At 43.8% G+C, this 19,770-nt stretch overlaps 1 protein-coding gene across 4 annotated transcripts in view; it reads right to left on the bottom strand.

Moving 5' to 3' along the window:
- Positions 1–17,603, bottom strand: part of ULK2 (unc-51 like autophagy activating kinase 2) — an 83,591-nt gene extending 65,988 nt beyond the window's left edge. For 3 of the 4 annotated variants that reach the window (XM_025864060.2, XM_073881786.1, XM_025864062.2), the window contains exons 1-5: positions 16,977–17,602; positions 15,636–15,728; positions 14,468–14,509; positions 2,500–2,532; positions 2,129–2,165 (exon numbers count right to left, since the gene is read on the bottom strand). In XM_025864060.2, the coding sequence (XP_025719845.2) occupies positions 2,129–2,165; positions 2,500–2,532; positions 14,468–14,509; positions 15,636–15,728; positions 16,977–17,066 (295 nt within the window). In that variant the 5' untranslated portion in view covers positions 17,067–17,602. Of the gene's footprint in view, positions 1–2,128; positions 2,166–2,499; positions 2,533–14,467; positions 14,510–15,635; positions 15,729–16,976 lie in introns of all 4 variants that reach the window. The other variant, XM_025864058.2, reaches the window with a different exon arrangement.
- Between the last annotated feature and the right edge of the window lie 2,167 nt (positions 17,604–19,770).

Below are 19,770 nucleotides of genomic sequence, written 5' to 3'. Positions count from 1 at the left end.
ACTGAACAATTTAACTCTTGAAAATTCCTTGAGGCCCAGATTTCTTTTATATTTCTTTACAAGTGTTTTCAAACTACAAGGGATTCCTTTAAGGACTGTGGCAGAGAGGGGCCAGGGAGAGGTTCAAGGACTTGACCAAAACCACAGCAATTAAGTGATGTGAAGAGGGACACTGTTGTAAACCAGTCTGTCTGACTCCAACACTCAAGCTCGTAAACTCACTCTTGGGTCTCCTGTTCTAACACTAGTGCTCTGGAATATCAAATACAGAGTTCAACATAATGGACGAAACTGCTGCCACAGCTGACTTAAATCCGCGACACCAGTAACAGTGCCTGCATCGGTGAGGACAACTTCTGTTAATGAGGGAAACTGATATTCCAACGAGGGCACTGAACTGATAGGGTGCCACTCAGTCTGACCCCAGGGGAAAAGGTGCTTTTACCCGGATCACTGAGAACATCAAGGAACTCGAGATTCGCTGACTGAGAAGGCAGAAGCAGGGTGTTTTCTAGCTTGAACTTCTTTCCAGCAGTGGTCAATGAAAGTGCCTGTCTCACTGCATTCTATCTACTAGTAAATAACATTTTGAAAAAAGAAAAGATTTACTAAATTAGGATTAAAAAAAAGAACTTGGTTGGGAAAAACACAAAACTACACATGCAATAAACTCCCAAATTCAAGGTAAAGGTTGTCTCTAAAGGGTAAGGACCGGAGTGGGACTACGGAGCTTCAACTATTCATAATTTTTCTTTAATTGGGGGGCGTAGTAAGTTTCCTTCCTTCCTTCCCTCACTCCCTCCTCTCCTTCCCCAACAATCAGCTAGCCAAAAACCAAGCTTCCAAATCCTGTCTCTGTCTGGTGCCTCCCCTAAGGTGTGCTGGTTCAGGAGGGGCCCACGGTGGGCAGGGCAGGCGGGACGCCGCAGAGGAAGCAGGAGCCGAGGAGAATTGGTCCACTCAGGACAGGGACACGTGGGATCAGGCGGGGTCTCGGCTCCCCTCGGGCCTCAATCTCCCCGCTCAGGATGAACCGGACTCCCGCTCTGCTCCTTCTCCGCGGTGGCAGTTCCAGTGCCTGGCTGGCCAGCCGATGTACATGGACCGCAGGAGCTCTGCTGGTGGTGGACCATGTGGCATCCGTGGGGTCGCCGTCCTGGGGTCACCGCTGTCCCCTGTGTGCCCAGGCCCGCGGCCACGGAAGGGAAGGAGCTTTGCGCCCTGGGGCCACTTCACCCACCGCAGGTGAGGGCTGAGGGCAACACTCCCAGTGTTCTTCCTATTAATTTCTGCGCAGCTTTTGAAAGTCAGCAATATTTTATACTTGAAAGATTTTTAAAAGCTCACTTTCAATTGCACTCCCTGATTACTAGGTGAAACTGAACATTTTCAATATGTTCTCGTGAACTGTCCACACCCTTCATAAGTGTACCTATTGATGTGTTAGGGTCACCCTCAACGGCCATGATCTATTTAGAGGTTGAGATATTTTTTGCATATTTCCCTTGCATTTTAAGGGATGAACAAGGAGATGCTGGCCTCATAACACCATTTTAAAAAATTCTTGTGGGAGACACAATTTGATCTGAATGTCTTATATCCATCCTGTGTATATACATTTTGGATACAGAATTTCAAGCACCATCTAGTACTAAAATCTCACCTCTGCCAGGAAATAATTTCAATGTTAATTTTATTTAATCCTCTGTAACTTTTTAATTTACAAGAAAGATTCACTTAATAAACACATTCTTAGATATATTTTTGCATTGCGATTTTTTTATTTTGAAAGAAATGAAAGAGACTAAAGGCTCACTGCTGGTAACCCAGAGAGTCTTTTGAAGAAGAGAACCATATGGTTTTTTCTCTCTTGGGGAGAGGACCCATCTCTCAAACACTGCCAGAAAGAGGGACACATGAAGGAAGCACTTATACACAAGTTTAGGAATAAAACCACAACAAACAACAGTTGGTCAGCAAAGCGATCACAAACAAATACACAAATATTTATTGAATGTTTCTATACAAGTGCAGAAAACAGGGTCAGCATTATTTCAGAAGTAACTCTCAGGATTAAACAGACTACAGTACTATCTTTATTGAACACTGACAGACAAACAAAAATTACCTTGCAAATAATCTGCCAGGTCTCCACCATTGCAGTACTGATACGTGAAAGAAAAAATAATTAAAATAAGGAAACGGATTCAAGATTAATTCAATTCATGATCAGTTAATTTTAATTAAAGAGTTTCTACATAATGTAAATCTAGTCTGAAAAACATAAGAATTATGGTATCAAATTTTTAAATTATATATTACTTATAAAGTAGAATCTAAGTCACTAAATGGACTTTATTAATTCAAAATTTCAAATAATAATCTACCATCCACTTTAAATACTAATCAAATTAGTACATTAGTATTAGTACCAATTAGTACATACTAATTCCTTCAAAAGGAATTTGAAGTAAATTAAACAGCACATATACTACCTACCTCCATCACCAGAAAGACAGAGTTGGGTAATTCCTGAAAAGTAAACATTAAATACAATTTAGAGAAAGAATGAAGCTCAAATTCAAAAAAATAATGAGTTAATAAAAATACTACACTTGTTCATTGTTAAACAAGTAAAATTAAATTACAAAATCTACTAGTAAGTGAAATTTAAAATCCCCAACACAATAATTTAAGCATCCCAACTTCAAAACCAAGCCAAGTTTTGATGACACTAATATAGTCATTACGTTCAATTCTGTTTAGGGAAAGAACTAAAGACAGACTCACTGTTTGGTCATAGCTATGGTAAATTGGCGGGGGAGTGGGGGGGGGGGGGGGGGGAAGGATTCCCTGGTCCTCAGAGAAGCCTTTCTACTTTGAGAAGTTTATGATTCGAGCAATGGCTTGATAATCCTATCTAAGAATGCTAAATGCACAATCTGATTTGTGGAATACAGGACCCAGGATGGTTAGTTTTTTGTTTTTCTGATTCTTATGTTTATTTGCAGGCAATCACATTATCTGGGATTTGTTGGCAGAGGAAAGACATTTACTTCCTCACATATCTTAGTAACAGACTGATTTTAAGGAACTGATTTCAGAAACTTTACTAAGTCTCTGAGTCATATAGCTCCAGATCTGTTGCTTGTGTAATTCAAAGACTGGCTTCTTGATTCTTCAATAACCATTTTTACAATGTTAATTAAATTTTAAATTGTGCTTCCTATAGCCTAACTGGAGACAGTGTTCAAATGTGATTCAAGATACAGCCCTTCCCAAAAGCACTTGGCTTCACTAATATGCTAAATTCAAGAATGAGTTCTATCAGAGGATAAGAGGAGAGGTAAGGCAGTATCCCTTGGGGTGTGGTTCGAGAACCAGTGCCACTCAGTGAATTATTTGGTACTAGCCCACGAGATAATTACAGAAACTCAACGTAGGAAATTTTAAAAGGCTGGGCGCCTGGGTGGCTCAGTCGTTAAGCATCTGCCTTCGGCTCAGGTCATGATCCCAGGGTCCTGGGATCGAGCCCCACATCAGGCTCCCTGTTCAGCGGGAAGCGTGCTTCTCCCTCTCCCACTCCCCCTGCTTGTGTTCCTGCTCTTGCTCTCTCTCTCTGTCAAATAAATAAATAAAATCTTTAAAAATAAAAAAAAGAAATTTTAAAAGGTTTAAAGCAATTTAACAAAATAATTTTATGTCTGCTAAACCTAATAATAAAAACTTTGGACATCTGTTTGTAGGTCCTTTTTAAACTTCATTTTTACAATTTGTTTTTACTGGATTTTATAAATAAAGTATTAGGTCACACAGATTAGAAATAAAAACTGGCATCTCAGCACTTCTAGTCTGGAGCACTTCTGTGCAATGAGGAGCAGTACAAGGGGCTGCCACAAAGTGGGTCCACGGTGTTCACCACGGGTCTGGATGCCACAAGTCAAGACCCGAATTATGTTCTGCAAGGAACTCAGTGACTTGGGATGATACTTCACTTAATTACTCCAGAGGACTAGACAAAAAATTAAAACACACTGTGCCCAGTTCTTTGAGCCCTCCCCCCACCCCCCACCCCCCCATGGAGGCATTTGGAAGTTCAGAAGAATATCTGTTCTCTGCGGGGGAACCAGGAACCACAGTCTGCCCCAAGCAGGACCACACATGCCTTGGGCATGAAAAGCCAAGCCGAAAGCCTAAAACACAGTTGGTTTCCCTAACAGCAGCACTGCCATAAGCAGGAAGGAAGTGGAGAACCATCAGCTCCCAGCACGCTAGAAAAGCAAGTCTGTAAGAAATACTTACTTCCTTTTATCAGAAAGAAAAACAAAAATATATTTCTAATTTAGCTAAATCATCTCTATGGTGAATCAGTCTTAGGTTTGGCCATCTAACCTGATCAAATCCAGACCAAAATGCTCTATCATCCCTAAAAATACTGAGATACCATTAAACCACAGTTTTCTTCTCCCCAAGTACGTAGTACAAAAGTATCATCTCAAATCAGTATTGCCTAATCATATAATAGCACCACAGCCTAACTACTGAAGAGAAAAGACAACTAGAAATTCCTTAGGGAAGGCTAAACTGTTTATTCCACACAAAGACATAGAAAGAAATGTTTTAACATCCTTGATTTCTCATGCAACTCTTCTCTTGCCCACCTTTAAAGCAGTACAAACCTTCAAAGGTTCGATCATACTCTCTGGAACACCTCCCTCTGTAAAGGCCTCCATGACAAAAGTGCCCATCTTTTAAGTGAAGCTCTGGAGCAGCTCCAAGAGCGAGCAAAGAGTCAGCAAAAAGAAAAGAGGAAACAACCAATCAAGCCATCTGTGGACAAACTGAAACTCCGATGCTACTGGGGCAGGAGGGAAGAACTTGAAGAGATTCTCGTAGGGTCAGAAAGGCTGAGGAGCGAGGCCAAGAGGCCTGTGAGCCAGACCACGGAGGGCTTCCCAGAGTTCAACACACAACTGCTCTCCTTTTCTAAAATCAGAAAATCCTCATCCTCAACTCTTCCCCAGGAACTTCCATCCACAAAATTAAACACAATGAATTTCAATTTATCATTTCCCTACTCCAACTCCTTAATAAGATAGAAAATCCCTAAGAAGGAAAAAAAAAAGTATTATCAAGAACTCTATGCCAGTATACAAAAATTTAGACAAAAATGAACAATTTAAAAAAAACAATTTGTTCAACTAAAAACATTTTTGTATATTTTAACACAACCCAACAACAGAATTATTCTCCTTGGGGTTACATGGTGCTAGTCAGCCTCATAGCATCCTGCATAAGCAGGCTTGGGTCATGATCTCCCTTTACCAAGGGAGTGGTGTTTATAAATAAAAAATAAAGTCTTTTGAAGGATGCACAATGGTGGTTTTTTCCTGGAAAAAGAAATAAAGGGAGCTATCAGAAGAGGGCATCTCTTTTTTACTTTATATACTGCTAGACTATTTAAATTGTTTTTCCACTGAGGGCCTATTCCCTTTGTAATTTGAAAAAACAATAAAGATAAAGTGAATTTAAAAATCAGACAGCGTGACTAAATGTTCTTTCCAGCAGAACTCAGATGCTCAGGATCAGAAGGGGAGAAACATAAAGTAACAAAACAATTCAGTAAAGGGCAAGAGAAAGATTGAAGACAAAGTCTGGGCTCCTAAAACCCATTTCTCTGCTACTTTTCCTGATTCATTCTCCACCCCTTAGGCTACGGTTATCTCGTAAAAGAAGAAAGAAAATCATTCTAACCTCCTAAGGGATCAGAGATCAAGGGGTCTTTTGTTATGTTAATGAGGAGACCTTTGGAAAACCCCCCAGGTCACCTAAGGATCAGGGCTGGATTGCCAGGAGAACCGACAGTTGGATCAGAGGGTTGGACATTACAGCCCCACCCCTCCCCACCCTACCTCCAGAGAGGGGAGAGGGACTAGAGATTGAGTTAAATCACCAATGGCCAATGATTTAATGAAGTATACCTATGTAATACAGCCTCCATAAAACCCCAAAAGGATGGGGCTCAGAGGGATGTGCAGAGAGTGGTCACCCTTCCTACATACCTCACCCTATGCATCTCTTCCATCTGGTTGTTTCTAAGTTATGTTCTTTTATACCCTTTTATGATAAACCGATAATCTAGTAAGTGAAATGTTTCTCTGAGGGCTGTGGGCCACTTTAGCAATTAATCAAATCCAAGGAGGAGGTTGCTGGTACCTCTGATCTATAGCTGGTTGGTCAGAGACACAGGTGATAACCTGGACTTGTGACTGGTGCCTAAAATTGGGGGGGAGGTGCAGGGCAGGGGGTGCAGTCTTGTAGGGCAAAGTCCTTAACCTGTCAGATCTGATGCTAACTCCAGGTAGATAGTGTTAAAATTGAGTTGATGACTTGGTGGTGTTGGAAAAAACACTGTAATATAACACTGATCTGTCAAACCTGAAAGAGGATGCCAACTACCCCCATTCTGACCTCCGTGTGTACTTTCTAATTGATTGAAGTTCTTCTTTCCAGCTGATCTCGTATCTCAGGCAAAAGACCCAGAGGGCAAAGGAGTAACAGGGACTGCCCTAAGGCCAGCAAGAGCCCTTGTGATTGACCCCAAGACAATGATCGACCTGACCTTTACTGCCCACCTGCAGGTACCCATCAATCTTTGACCCACATTTTCCTTATATGAACCTAGAAGTATTTTCAGCACTCTGGGGACCGTCCTTGAGAGTTATTCGGCTGTCTTCCCAGGGTTGGCCTCACTCAAAAAAGCCCCTTTCTTGTTTCGCCACCACTCATTTCTCTGTCTTTAGATTTTGTCAGTGGCGAGTGGTCAAACCTAGTCCATTCTGGAACCGCAGAGCCAGGTGCTCTTCTTGCACCCTCGGCCCCCAGTTACAAACTTAAGAAGTGCTAACAAAGTACCTCCCTAATCTAAACCTGTTTTGCCCATAATTCTGCAAATGGCCTAACTCCTTGCAACAGTCCCACAGAAGGCACCATCCTCTTCAGCATACCCTTCTGAAACGTAAGATGAGTCCCTAGATCATTTCTCTGCACTTAAGTCCAGAGGCCAAAGATATAAATATGAAAAACCAAAACCATAAATACTAGGAGAAAATGGGGGAGGGCCATTTTTATAATTTCAAGGTGGAGAAATCCTGAAATATGAAACCCAGAAGCCATTAAAGAACAGATGGACAAATTTTACTATTCAAGAACTTCCACATACCAAAGAGATGCCAAAGACTCCCTCCTCCCTGCTCCCCCCCAAAAGAGAGACAAACTGGGAAAAACATTTCAATACATACAACAAAGAGCTGTCAACTCCGATTTCCTCCTCTTTACCTCACACAGCTATCACCAGCCCCATCTCCTAAATGCCTCACCCATCTGCCCAGGCCTCTCCATTTCCAGCGGTGCCACCGCTGTTACCCAGGCACCTCCTCCACGGTATCCACCCTTGCCCATCCTCCAGAGTAGCCAATGTTTTACATACTTTAATAAATGTCTATGCTCACTGATTTGTAATGGAGAATATTCCTTTTTCTAACCATAATGGTTAAATCTAATACTCAGACGTACATACTCCCTCACTGGCATTAAAGGACCCGGAATGCAAATTCATAATCAGAAGACTGCCCAAGGACTACAGAAAGCAAGCAAGCAAAAGTGAATACTCCCCCACAAAAAAAAGAAAATTGCTTTTTTCCTCAATTTTATTGCAAAACATTAAGATACATAACATTTGAAAGAAGTAAAAAATCACCTTAATGTCACCATCTGAGACTGACATGGTTTCTGCTTTCATGCACCTACTAATACATACACTCACATGCAAATGGAGCATATATTTGCATTTTTGTACATCTTAACACAACCCTTTTCCACCTTTTTGCTTATCTCCACCCCTCCAAACAGTATTTCCAGCTAGTATGTATCTTTTCATAACTTTTTCCTAGTAAAAGGTGTGTATTTCTAATGGCAACAGATATTTCTCTTCATTCAAATTTTTAACCGCCCACCACATATAAGACATTGTTCTAGGTACTGAGGATACAGCTGTAAGCAAGCAAAGTTAAATGCCTTATTCTCGTTAAGCTTCGCTTCTAAGAGTTAAGAGTTAGGGAGACACATCAAACAAAGGAATTGAGTATATAAAAATTGTTAGAGGGTGATATGTGCTTTGAAAAATAAGTAAGGAAGGGAGATAGTGCTGGGGAGGGGACTGGAATTTTACCGAGGGTGGCTAAAGAAAGCTAAAATGTATTCATTGAAAACATAATGCTTGAGTAAAGACCTCAAGAAGGTTGAGAATATATCTATATATACCACAGAGACAGAGAAATAACTGTATATATGGTGTATCTGGGAAGAAAGGTCTTAGGGAAAAGGAAGAAGAGGGCCCTGAGAACGGACTGCTACAGGGACCATACAGGAGGCCCGTGTGGATGCAGCAGAAGCAGCAAGCACAGAGAAATAGGAGACGGGGTCAGAGATAATAGGGTCATGCTGTGCAAATAAGGACTTTGGCTTTTACTTTGATAAAAATGGGGAGCCACTGCAGAGTCCAAGTCCGAACACAGGACCAACAAGCCCTGACTTACATCACCAGGATTATTCTGGCTGCAATGTTAAGAATATTCTTACAGGGTGTAGAAGCAAAATATTGTCCGACAGCATACCAAAAATGTTCTAACAATTCACATTTCTACCAGTGATCCATGAGAGTATTTTACACCTCCTCCCAAATTCCACCAATAAGAATTGAGGCACTTTTTAATTTTGCCAAAGGGATGCGTGAGAAGTGACATCTTACTGTTATTTTAATTTACATTTCCCTGACAACTTGTTCATGAATATCATTTCATACATTAGCCATTTTATTTCATTTTATTTATTTATTTGACAGAGAGAGACACAGCGAGAGAGGGAACACAAGCAGGGGGAGTGGGAGAGGGAGAAGCAGGCTTCCCGCTGAGCAGGGAGCCCGATGTGGGGCTCGATCCCAGGACCCTGGGACCATGACCTGAGCCGAAGGCAGATGCTTAACGACTGAGCCACCCAGGCGCCTCTTTATTTCTCTGATGAGAACCAACAATTTACATCCTTTGCTTACTGTCTCTTTGGGTTATCGTTTCCTTACCAATTTGTGAGAGGATGTATATGTTTGAGATATTAGCCTGTTATCTGTTGTGTTGTACTTTTTAAGAAAATTTTATTATGATATAACGTACATCCATTAACATACACAGACTGAGGTGTACATTTCAGTGTGTTGTGACAAATGCACAGACCCATTAACTACCCTTCCAATCAAAATACAGATCATTTCCATCATGCCAGAACATTCTTTCATCCCCTCTGCCCTTCCCACCTCCCCACAGACACCGTCTACTGTGCCTTCCCTGACTTCTACCACCCCTCCCCAAGTCCTGCCTCTTCTTGGAACTCACAAAAACAGAACCATGCAATAGCTGTATATGGCTGGCTTCTTATTCTCAACACCGTAGAGGCCACTTTTAGGCAACAGGCTTGAGCGATGAAAACTTGAGCAAGGCAAAAAGGCCCACAGTGACCATGGAGCTGAATGTAAACAGGCTCCTTAAAGCGACCCACGTGGAAAAATGGCCACAGACCCTAACTGACCAATGAGCTACTTACAACCAGGCACAGTTAGCAAAAAAGGGAAAATTCCACATGTCCCCCTACCTCTTTACTCCGCACTGCCGCCCTGCCCGCTGTTCCCTGGCGTGTGTTCAATAAACTGCTCTCTCCTTTGTTCTGCCCTGAGTGAATTCTTTCAGGGCCCACACCACGGGCCCCCACCCAATCGGGGCATTTAAACACAAACAGAATGTTTAAAATTCATATGCTGTGGCAGGTATCAAGTTTGTTCCTTTTTATGGCTTTTGATTTGTTCATGGTACTATTTGCCATAAAGCAAGATTTTTAAAAATTGTACATGTCCCTACTTCTATAGCTTCTGAGTTTCTTATTTTTTTTAAAATTTTTAAAAGATTTATTTATTTATTTGAGAGATCGAGAATGAGAGAGAGTACATGAGAGGGGGGAGGGTCAGAGGGAGAAGCAGGCTCCCCGCTGAGCAGGGAGCCCGATGTGGGACTCGATCCCAGGACCCCAGGATCATGACCTGAGCCGAAGGCAGTCGCCTAACCAACTGAGCCACCCAGGCGCCCCTGAGTTTCTTGATTTAAAATACCTTTCCAACTCTTGGATTATATATAGTCATCTAAATATTATTCTAAGATTCTTGGGGCACTGGTGGCTCAGTTGGTTAAGCGTCTGCCTTTGGCTCAGGTCATGATCTGGGGGGAGGGGCTCCTGGGATGGAGTCTGGCCTCGGGCTCCCTGCTCCGCGGGGGGGGGGATCTGCTTTTCCTTCTCCCTCTCCGCTCCTCTCCACTTGTGCGCACTCTCTCTCTCTCTCTCTCTCTCTCTCTGTGTGTCTCAAAAAAATATATTATTCTAAGACTCTTACTCTTTATTTTATATACTTGAGCCTTTAATTCATTTGGAAATTACTGTGGAAGATGGTGAGAATAGGGATCCGACTTTATTTTTTCTCATGTATCTCAGTTTTGCCAGCACCATTTTATTAAATGAATCATCTTTTTTTCTCACAACACTAAAAATTACCTGCTGGTGTTTGTTTATCCAGACAACTGACAAATACGCAGGCGAAGTACTCCTGACTGACATTACTTATCTCCTGCCCAGAAGGGTCAAAGATAGGTATCTTTTGAAAAACAGACATATCCTCACTCTCTGGCTCTTCAAACTCTTCAAGGGCATGGCGCCGCCCTCAGACTCAAGGCTGCCCGTGGCCCCTGCTGACACCAATGCCAGCATCACGAACCGCACCCTCCCCTCACCCCTGCGCTCCCATCCCCCGCCCGGGCTTCTCCCAGCTGCTCAAGCTCTCATCCCTCCTGTCCGCTCTACAGAGAAGGCTTCCTCTGCTTGGGGCGCTTACCTGCCCTTCTCCCACCCACCCAAGCCTGGCCATCTCCCACTGTTCCGTCAAGGTCAGCTTAAACACCATTTGTTCACCAAGTCATCCCCAGCCCACAAAGTGGGGAGCCCTACTCCCTTCACCCCCATATGCTTTCCTCTCAAAGGTCTTCGACTGCGCTCGTCTTCCTCAGGGCACTGCGCACACCTAGAGTAAGCAGCTATTTGCTTCACATCCTCCTCCCCAGGATGCGGAAGCTGCGCGAGGGCAAGGACCATTTCTATTTTGTTCACCACTACACTCCTTTTTGTTCCCCATTACCTGGTCCAAGAAATACTAATTACGAAGGAATCAGTAGGAACAACGAACACAGCACAACATCAGAGAACGCCACCAGGAAAGTCACAGAAGAAATACAAAAAGGCAAATAAAACATGAAGATGGTCAATGCACTAATGATTTAAGAAAAAAAACCCAACAGATCATTAGATCAGAATAAATTGGTACAACCTTCTGCAAGGCAACATGCTAATATCTTTGACCAGACGATTCCATGACAAGGGTTTTATTCTACAGGAACACTCATTCAAGCAAGCAGAGATATGTACAGAGCTTTCTCGGCAGCACTGTTTTGAACAGGGAAAAATGAGAAACAACCCAAATGGCCACAATTGGGCTTTAAGGAAATTATCATTTGGCCTTATGGTACTATGTTGACATGAAAAGGTATCCAAGATATACTAAGTCTAATAAAACAAGTTGCACTTATGTAAAAATACTATTATTAAGTCCCTCACGATGAAAAGCTTAAAATCTAAATACAAATGATTATAGTTGCATATATATATATATTTGAAAACGCTAAAAGAAATATAACAGTGGTTATTTCTGAAAATTGCTATTCCTTTTTTAATTTATTCATGTTCACAATGGTTATTGTAACTATGAGAATATGTTAATTTTTTAATTAGGGAAAGTATGTTGCTTTTTAGGTGTCATCTGAAGTGAAACCTGATTTTTTACAATGTCAAAAGTTCTCAATTTATAAAAGTGTATCCATAAACTTTAGACAGATTTCCAAAACTGATGGCCAGGAAAAATGATGTTCATTTCAATTTGATAAAACTACTGTACTGTCTCTACAAACATACAATTAAAATTAAGGAAGCAAATCTAAAATATTAGATCAAGACTGTTTACTCATTAGTCAAATGCTCGAGAGTGTATTTACTTGACTGATATCTCTTAAATTTATGTATTTCCAGTAGTATACAATGCACAAAATATAAACATTTTACTGCAGTCACCTTGAAATTCTGGACTGTTTGATAATTCAGGTTTTTGAGCACATGTTCCTCCTAAATATCTCACTCTACAACCAAAGCTAGTACTTAAAAATATTTTTCTAATAGAATGAAATCTAAGTATACTTTGTATTTTCTGAAAGCAAAATCTACTCTGCAATTGACAGGGTTTTCTGTGCTTCTCAAAAAATGGGCAATTAAGAGTTAATATTATTTAACAATTTTTGTACCAGGCACTGACTTGTACCACTTGGTGCCCTCTGTCTCCAGAGACTAAGACAAACTACACAAACAGCTCCGAGGAGAATCAACATTTCAACTAGGGATGGTGACATAAGTTTAGTTTTGACTTTAAGGTTTTTCCTCCTTTCTTTCTATGCTGCTTTGAATTTCTTGGATGAAGGAATGAGTTACACCCACTTAAACAGGTAACAAAACACACCCCACAGAACTCACATAGTCTGCACATGAAATTTAAATTGTCATTTTTTGGGAGAGCAATGACACTCTACAATCAAAAACTTTAAAACTGTGTGTGCTATTTATTTGCCTTGGTAATTCCAATGCTAGAAATTGAATGAAAATAATCCAAGCTATGTTCAGAATTTATATATTATCTTCATAGCACTTTTCTATAACAGAAAAAAATGAAACATCTTGTAACGTGGGTTTAGTTAAATACTTTGTAGTATGATATGACTATGTGAAAAATCACTACATACAAAAAAGAAGCACAAGAAGAACAGTCCATTTTGTCTCACCCTGCTAAAATTAAGCACACTGAAAGCAAGGACTTTGTTTTACTCGCTGCTTTATTCCTAGCCCTTAGAACAATGCCTGGCACACAGTAGCCACTCAAAACCTTATAAATGAATTCGAGTAATGGAAGTGTGTACAGAAAAGATTTTAGCGGGGCGCCTGGGTGGCTCAGTCATTAAGCAGACTCTACCTTCAGTTCGGGTCATGATTCCAGGGTCCTGGAATCGAGCCCTACATCGCCCTGCATTTGGCTCCCTGCTCGGGCGGGAAGCCTGCTTCTCCCTCTCCCACTCCCCCTGCTTGTGTTCCCTCTCTCGCTGTGTGTCTGTCAAGTAAATAAATAAAATCTTAAAAAAAAAAAAAAAGGTTTTAGCTAGAAACACATACAGCAGACTCATGTAACATGTCCATTTACTTTACTGGAATTCAACTGTCCAGACTAAGAAAAACAAAAGAAGGAAATGCCATAAATCACGCACCCTAGTCTGCTTTGGAGTGAGAATCCAGGGAGAAGCTGAGTCTGCTGCCCCCTCCTTAGATCTCAGATCACTGTGGCTCTCACACAGCGGATACCACACTAGACAAGAGTGGTTCTAGAATTTAAAACACAATATGGCCCCTAAATATAAGCCAACTACTTACTCTCATGCTCTGCCCCCCCAAATACTAATTTTCTCCAAAATCAGGCTTTTTAAAAGGACTTCCAAGGGGAAATGTTGCCTTAGAAGAGACCTTCAGAACCTTGCCTTCCCACCTCCAAATAAAATTCAACTCTACTGTATGCCATGGTGATAATCACAGCTATATCAGGGTGATGAATATGCACGCTTTCTTTAATTTTTTTTCTAATACATCTACAATTAGCAAATGTTACTTTTGCAATAAAAAAAAGCTCTGACTTTTTAAATAGCCCACAACAGTCCTTTCTACATTTACGACAGAAATGCTAGGGGGAAAAAAAAAAAAGGAAATGCTAGATCTGGTATCAATATTCCTCTACTTGACCTAAAATAACACTACTCCTATAGTATGGCTATAAAAGTACTCATGTACTCATGCAGCACATTATTTTCTCCTATCCCTCAATGCTACTTTAAACAACTTTTTTTTTTAAAGATTTTATTTGAGAGAGTGAACGAGAGAGAATACATGAGCAGGGGCAGAGGGAGAGGCAGAGGGAGAAGCAGACTCCCCTGCTGAGCAGGGAGCTCTCCGTGGAGCTGGACTTGAGCCGAAGGCAGATGCTTAACGAACTGAGCCACCCAGGCGCCCCTACTTTAAGCAATTTTTTATTAATAAATATGTAACTCAAACTATATACCTTTCCAACAAGAATAAGGCAATTTTCTATTTCTATTACAATTCACTTAAATTTGTATGAAATAGCAGAGTTCCTTACTGACATGCAAATTAAAAAATAATATTAATAATAAGGTACCTGAACATCATAGAGTGCTACAATATTTTCATGCTGAAGTTCCTGTTAAGGAAATTGAGAATTTAAAATATTTGTGATCACTCTTAATAATGTATTTCAATATGCAAATAAATATTAAGTATACACACACATTAGGTAGTATATACTCTTTCTACATACTACACTTCCATTACTAGATCAGAACAATTCAATCTACAAAAGAGTAAGAGGAAATGTGCCTGATCAAACTTTACTTGAGCCCTAAATGTTTTTTCACCAGGATCATTTTTTAGACTCTTAACAAGGTGAGTACTCTCATTTACAAAATAAATGTCACAGTTAGTATGACCACAGACTCTCTGGGAGTCTTTTCAAATTCAATATACAGTTCTAACGGCAATAAAGGCATGAAATTCCGAAGTGCTTTTAAAGCGCACGTTATTTGCCTGAACGAAAATGAAGCATAATTCTTAGCTCAAAGAGCTGTAATTCTTCCCAAAGAGCTCTCCACAGAGGAGTAGTTTCGGTGAAAGCTGGTGTGAGGTGAGAGCTCTACGCTCACACCAGCTTGGGGAACACTGAGTTAAATACACCTAAGCCAGTTTCTTCATGGCGCAATTTTTCAGATTTTTCTTTGCCAAGCAAAGGGCTTTGTGACTCTCCAAGAAGTATGCAGTAAACAGGATTTTGCATACGTATTTGACGAGGCAACCATTTTTTCCCCAAAGCACCTCACTTGGGTAACACTGCTTGTGGGTGATCTAAAAAGACCAGTTCCAAGGTAAATAATTTGTTTTCAATTTACAAGGAAGAAAGGTTCCATCTGCCCCCAGTCCCCCCCAAATACTTAAGTGTCACCTGAAAGGGATCAAGACAAGAGCTAAATATTGGATAAGAAGGGTGTGCCTCTTCTCAAACAGTAACACAATAACCAAGGAAAAGAAGAAATTAGGAGAAGCTAAAATCAGTCTTCACAGAATCCCTCTAAGCCCACGAGCCACAAACATCTATTCTTAAAAATAGCTTCCGAGTACTCAAATGTCTCAAAAAACTGAGCATGCAAAAATGAGAGCAACAGGTGAAAACTCTCAAACTTGGCTCCAGGGACCAAAATTACAAAAGATGTCATCATGCATTAATTTTAAAATAAGTTTTAACCCAGTATGAAATATCACATAAATAAACATACCTTTAAGATCTTAATTTCCTTCCCAAGCAGTATTTGTGATTTTGACAAGTTCTTTTTATTAATACTTTTAATAGCTACCTCCCAATCAGTTTTCTGAAAAGGAAAAACAGTGTTACTCCGGGAAATTATTTTATAGAAACATAATCTATAAGCACAAAGGTTTTTTTTTTTTTTTTTAACAAAATTAAAAAAACCGGGGGGGGGGGAATGGAAAAGAATCCGAATCTCCAACAATAGGAAAATGATTTCATAAATTACAAGCTGACGTCCTACAAGACAGCCACTAAAAATAATAAATACGAAGATCACATAGTAGCGAGCATGAAATGAAACAAAGGACAAAATTTACAACCACTTTAAAGTTTTGGAGAAATGCGGATAATAAACTGGAAGGTGGTATTTGATAGCTTGGCAAGATTTGGCCCTGTTTTAATCACTTTTTGTCGAGTTTTCAGTTTATCCCATAATAAAGGAAAGTAGTTTTTATTACTCTGATAAGCAACAAAACCAGCCCGCTTTTAACAGGCCCCTTGCCAACAACCAGGACTACCAAAACCCCTTTGATCATTTCCACTCCCTAGGTGCTCTTCCAAATTCTTTAGATTCGACAACCTCGTGGGACCCTATTTGCGGAACTGCAAGAGCTTTAAAACATTTTCGAACCGGCATTCATGTTTACTTGGACTGAAAGATGAAGCGTCCAACCCTCTCTCCCACCCGCCTATCTAACCCCAGAAAGGCAAGGTGGTACGGGGCTCGTCCGCGTGTTGAGGAACCAACGCTGGGAAATGTGATACCCCCCACCCCCACCCCGAGTTTGAGAAAGTCTCGGGCTAACGGGAAACCAGCCCGTTTTCCGCTGGGTCTGCAACTATCGACCTGAAAAGGGACAAGCTTTGGCAGCCCAGGGTGCGGAAAAACCTCAGATGCGCCCACGCCCGGGCTGGGCAGGGGACCGTGTGCAGGCTTTTCGGACTCGGATCCTGGGCACATTCAGGGGGAAAGGCACGTCCCGGCGGGCCGGGCGGGCGAGCGAGCCCCTAAGCGCGCTCTGGTTACCAGGCGGTCTGCAAGGAGGAAATCAGAGGCCGAGCGGCCAGTCGGTAGGTGGAGCGCTGCCTAGCGGCTTCGGCCTCAAAACAGTCCTCGCCCGACCAAAACAAACCCCGCGACACTGACAGCGCGCACAATGGCAGGCCTCAGGGCGGCGAGCCAAGCCGGGGGGGGGGGCCTCTGCGCCCGCGGCGTCGCCAAGTTTCAGGACCATCCAGTCCCGCCGCGGCCGCGCGGACGGGAGGGCGGCCCACAGACCCCGGCCTCGCCCCGGCCGGCGGGGCTCACCTGGCGGTGCCGCCCCCGGAAGACCACGGCGAAGGCCCCGTGTCCCACGAGGTCCCTCTTGCTGTACTCGAAGTCGCCCACCACCTCCATGGCCGCGCCCCCGGGGCATACAGCGGGCGGGCGGGCAGCGCAGCGAGGCAGGCCGGGCTCAGCACCGCGGGCCCGCCGGCCCGGAGCGCGCCCGCGGGCCGCCGCACTGGGGCAGCCGCGGCCCCCGGCCTGGGCGGACGCTCATGCCGAGAGACCGGAGCGGAAACGGGGGAGGCCTCCGCGCGGGGCCGGGGGTCAGCGAGGCCTGGCCCGGGCCCGGCTGCTCCTCATGGCCCGGCCCGCCGCCGGCCGAAGGCTCCCTTGGCGAAGCGGCCTCAGCGCTGCCCGGCTTAGGGGCGCCGCAGCCGTCACTGTGCGCCCCCGGCGCCGCACACGCGCCCGGGAGAGGTGCGGGGCCCGGTGTTCCCCATCCCCAGCTCGTCCCGTCGCGACGGCCCCCTCAGCCCGGGGTGCTGCTGCGGTGGCGGCCGCCGCCCTAGGAGCAGCACAACCACCGACCCTGCGCGCCTCCCCGCCTCGCAGCTGCACCCAACGCACACGCGCGCGCCGGCCGCTCCCGAGCCGACTGCCGGCCCTCCGCGACGTCAGCACATCTTGTAGGACGCAGCGCCCGCCGAAGCCCGCTCCCTCCGCCAGGAAAATGAGTGCGCGCGCGCCGCGGGGCGCGGCGCTGCGGTCGAGGCCAGTCCCCCCAGGAACTGGCCCAGGCGGGGAAGTGGGATGCGAGCCGCTGAAACCACAGCTCGTTACGCGCTGCAGCCTTCGCGCTGGGCCTGGGAGCAGATTCGAGCCTGCCACACCCCGGGCTGGAGCCCTACTGGGAGGCGGGCGTTGGGGATGCAGGTCTTGAACCCCCAACTGCCGGAGGGACCGGGCATCCCTTGGGCAGTACAGACCACCAGGGAACCGGTCAGGGTAAAGGAGCATCTCCTAGAGCCCGGCTTTCCCCGCGCCCTCTGAAAGCGGAGGTCCTGCTGCCAAGCTGCGGGTCTTTCCCGACCCTTCTGGGTTTACTCCCCCGGGTCCCTGAAGAGATGGTGTCGGGCAGGGGTTCTGCACATTTTGGGGTCCCTTGACTTCTGTGAGAAGTTGATGACAGCACAGGACCCTCTTCCTGGAGAAATGTTTATGCACGCAGACTAAGTATTGAATACATTTTCCACGGCCCTAAGGATGAGAACCCCTGCTTCCAGCCCCCAGGTATCCTGCCAGTTGACCTCAGGCTTACCTTTGAATGGCTTTAAGGGAGCTTGCTTTTCTACCTGATTATTGAAGGTCAAGTGTCAAGGAACTTATTTGGCAACTTTCCCTCAAGGATATGTCTTACAAAACCATTTTATAAACAATAAACTTGAAAATATCATAGAAAACTCAGGCCCTATACTATCCTGGTATGTTCCATTGTTTAGAATGTTTGCTCTCAGGTTGTTCCTTAGCACCAGAATTACATTTCCCACCCCAGGTCCATCCCCGCAAACTGACCTGAAGGCGGCACAGAAACCCTAAGAACCTCCAGCTGGAATTCTCAGAAGCAGCCCCTCCCTTCCTCAAACCTTCAAAATGTAGGGTCTTAGATCTCTGTTCTCACTTCTGTGCACACCTACGTCATTCTATCCCTATCTCAAAATCTAGCCCAGGTGAGTGTTGGACACTATGGAAATCTGGAGCCTTCAAAAAGGAAAAGCAAAGGAATCAAGTATGCCCAGAGAGACAAAAATTCATCTGGAGAGGATTCTTTCCCTGTTTGAAAGCTTCTCTATTGTAAATCTTTAAATTATGGTTATTTAAATGAGATATAGGATTTTTAAAAAAGATTTTATGTATTTATTTGAGAGAGAGTACAAGGTGGGGGGAGGAGCCGAGGGAGAGGGAAAAGCAGACTGGCTGCTGAGTGGGGAGCTCATCCCAGGGCTTGATCCCAGGACCCCGAGATTGTGACCTGAGCCAAAGGCAGACGCTTAACAGGCTGAGCCACCCAGGCGCCCCAGCACAGAGGATTTAATGTGCCAATCCCCTCCACCACCAAAAGAAAAAAAAAAAAAAGCTCTTCAGGAATATGTATCTTATGGGCTATAGGACCCTGAACAAGTTACTTACAACCTCCCGTGCCTCATTTCCTCAACTGGAAAATGAAGAAGTAACAGTAACTGCCTCATCAGGTCCATTACGTGAGTTAAACATGTGAAGTGCTTAACCAGTGCCTGGCTTGTACAAAGAACTATTTAAGCAATCACCAGGTAAGTAAAGTGAAATCAAAGCTGGCTTTCAGCAGTACTTCCCCAATCCCACACTGGTGCCCTTAGGATTGTTCCCCCTTCCCTCCTCTGTCTACTCCCCCAGTGATTCTTCTGTGAACAGAATCAAAGCGTCTCAGCTCCAGAGGTGGACCATCTATACCCATGTAAGGGTGGTTTATCTAACACACATCTGGAGAATTCTACCTATAAACTTTCCCTGCAGGAACAATTAGTATACATTTTTTGGATAGCAGAGAGCATTGGGAAGGTATACATCTAGACTAGGTCTGACAGTCTTTCCCACATGGTACTTGGCAGCCAACATCTCGGGAAGCACAGGGGGTGCCCTTCCAGGCTGCCCAGAAGTGGCTGAAGATGCTGCCTTCAGGGTCTGCCTGCTGAGATGCCCCTCTGGGGGTTAGTACCTTCTGGGAGCAGCACTCTGACCTTCCTGCTGGTCACCTCTTTGTCCCAGATGAGGACAGGTGTCCCCTTTGTCATCTAAG

The sequence above is a fragment of the Callorhinus ursinus genome, unplaced genomic scaffold, assembly GCF_003265705.2.
Source record: "Callorhinus ursinus isolate GAN/ISIS: 27379988/994484 unplaced genomic scaffold, GSC_fseal_2.0 scaffold43, whole genome shotgun sequence".
NCBI lineage: Eukaryota > Metazoa > Chordata > Mammalia > Carnivora > Otariidae > Callorhinus > Callorhinus ursinus.
The sequence above is the reverse complement of the archived record's forward strand: the minus strand, read 5'-3'. Positions and strand labels throughout refer to the sequence as shown.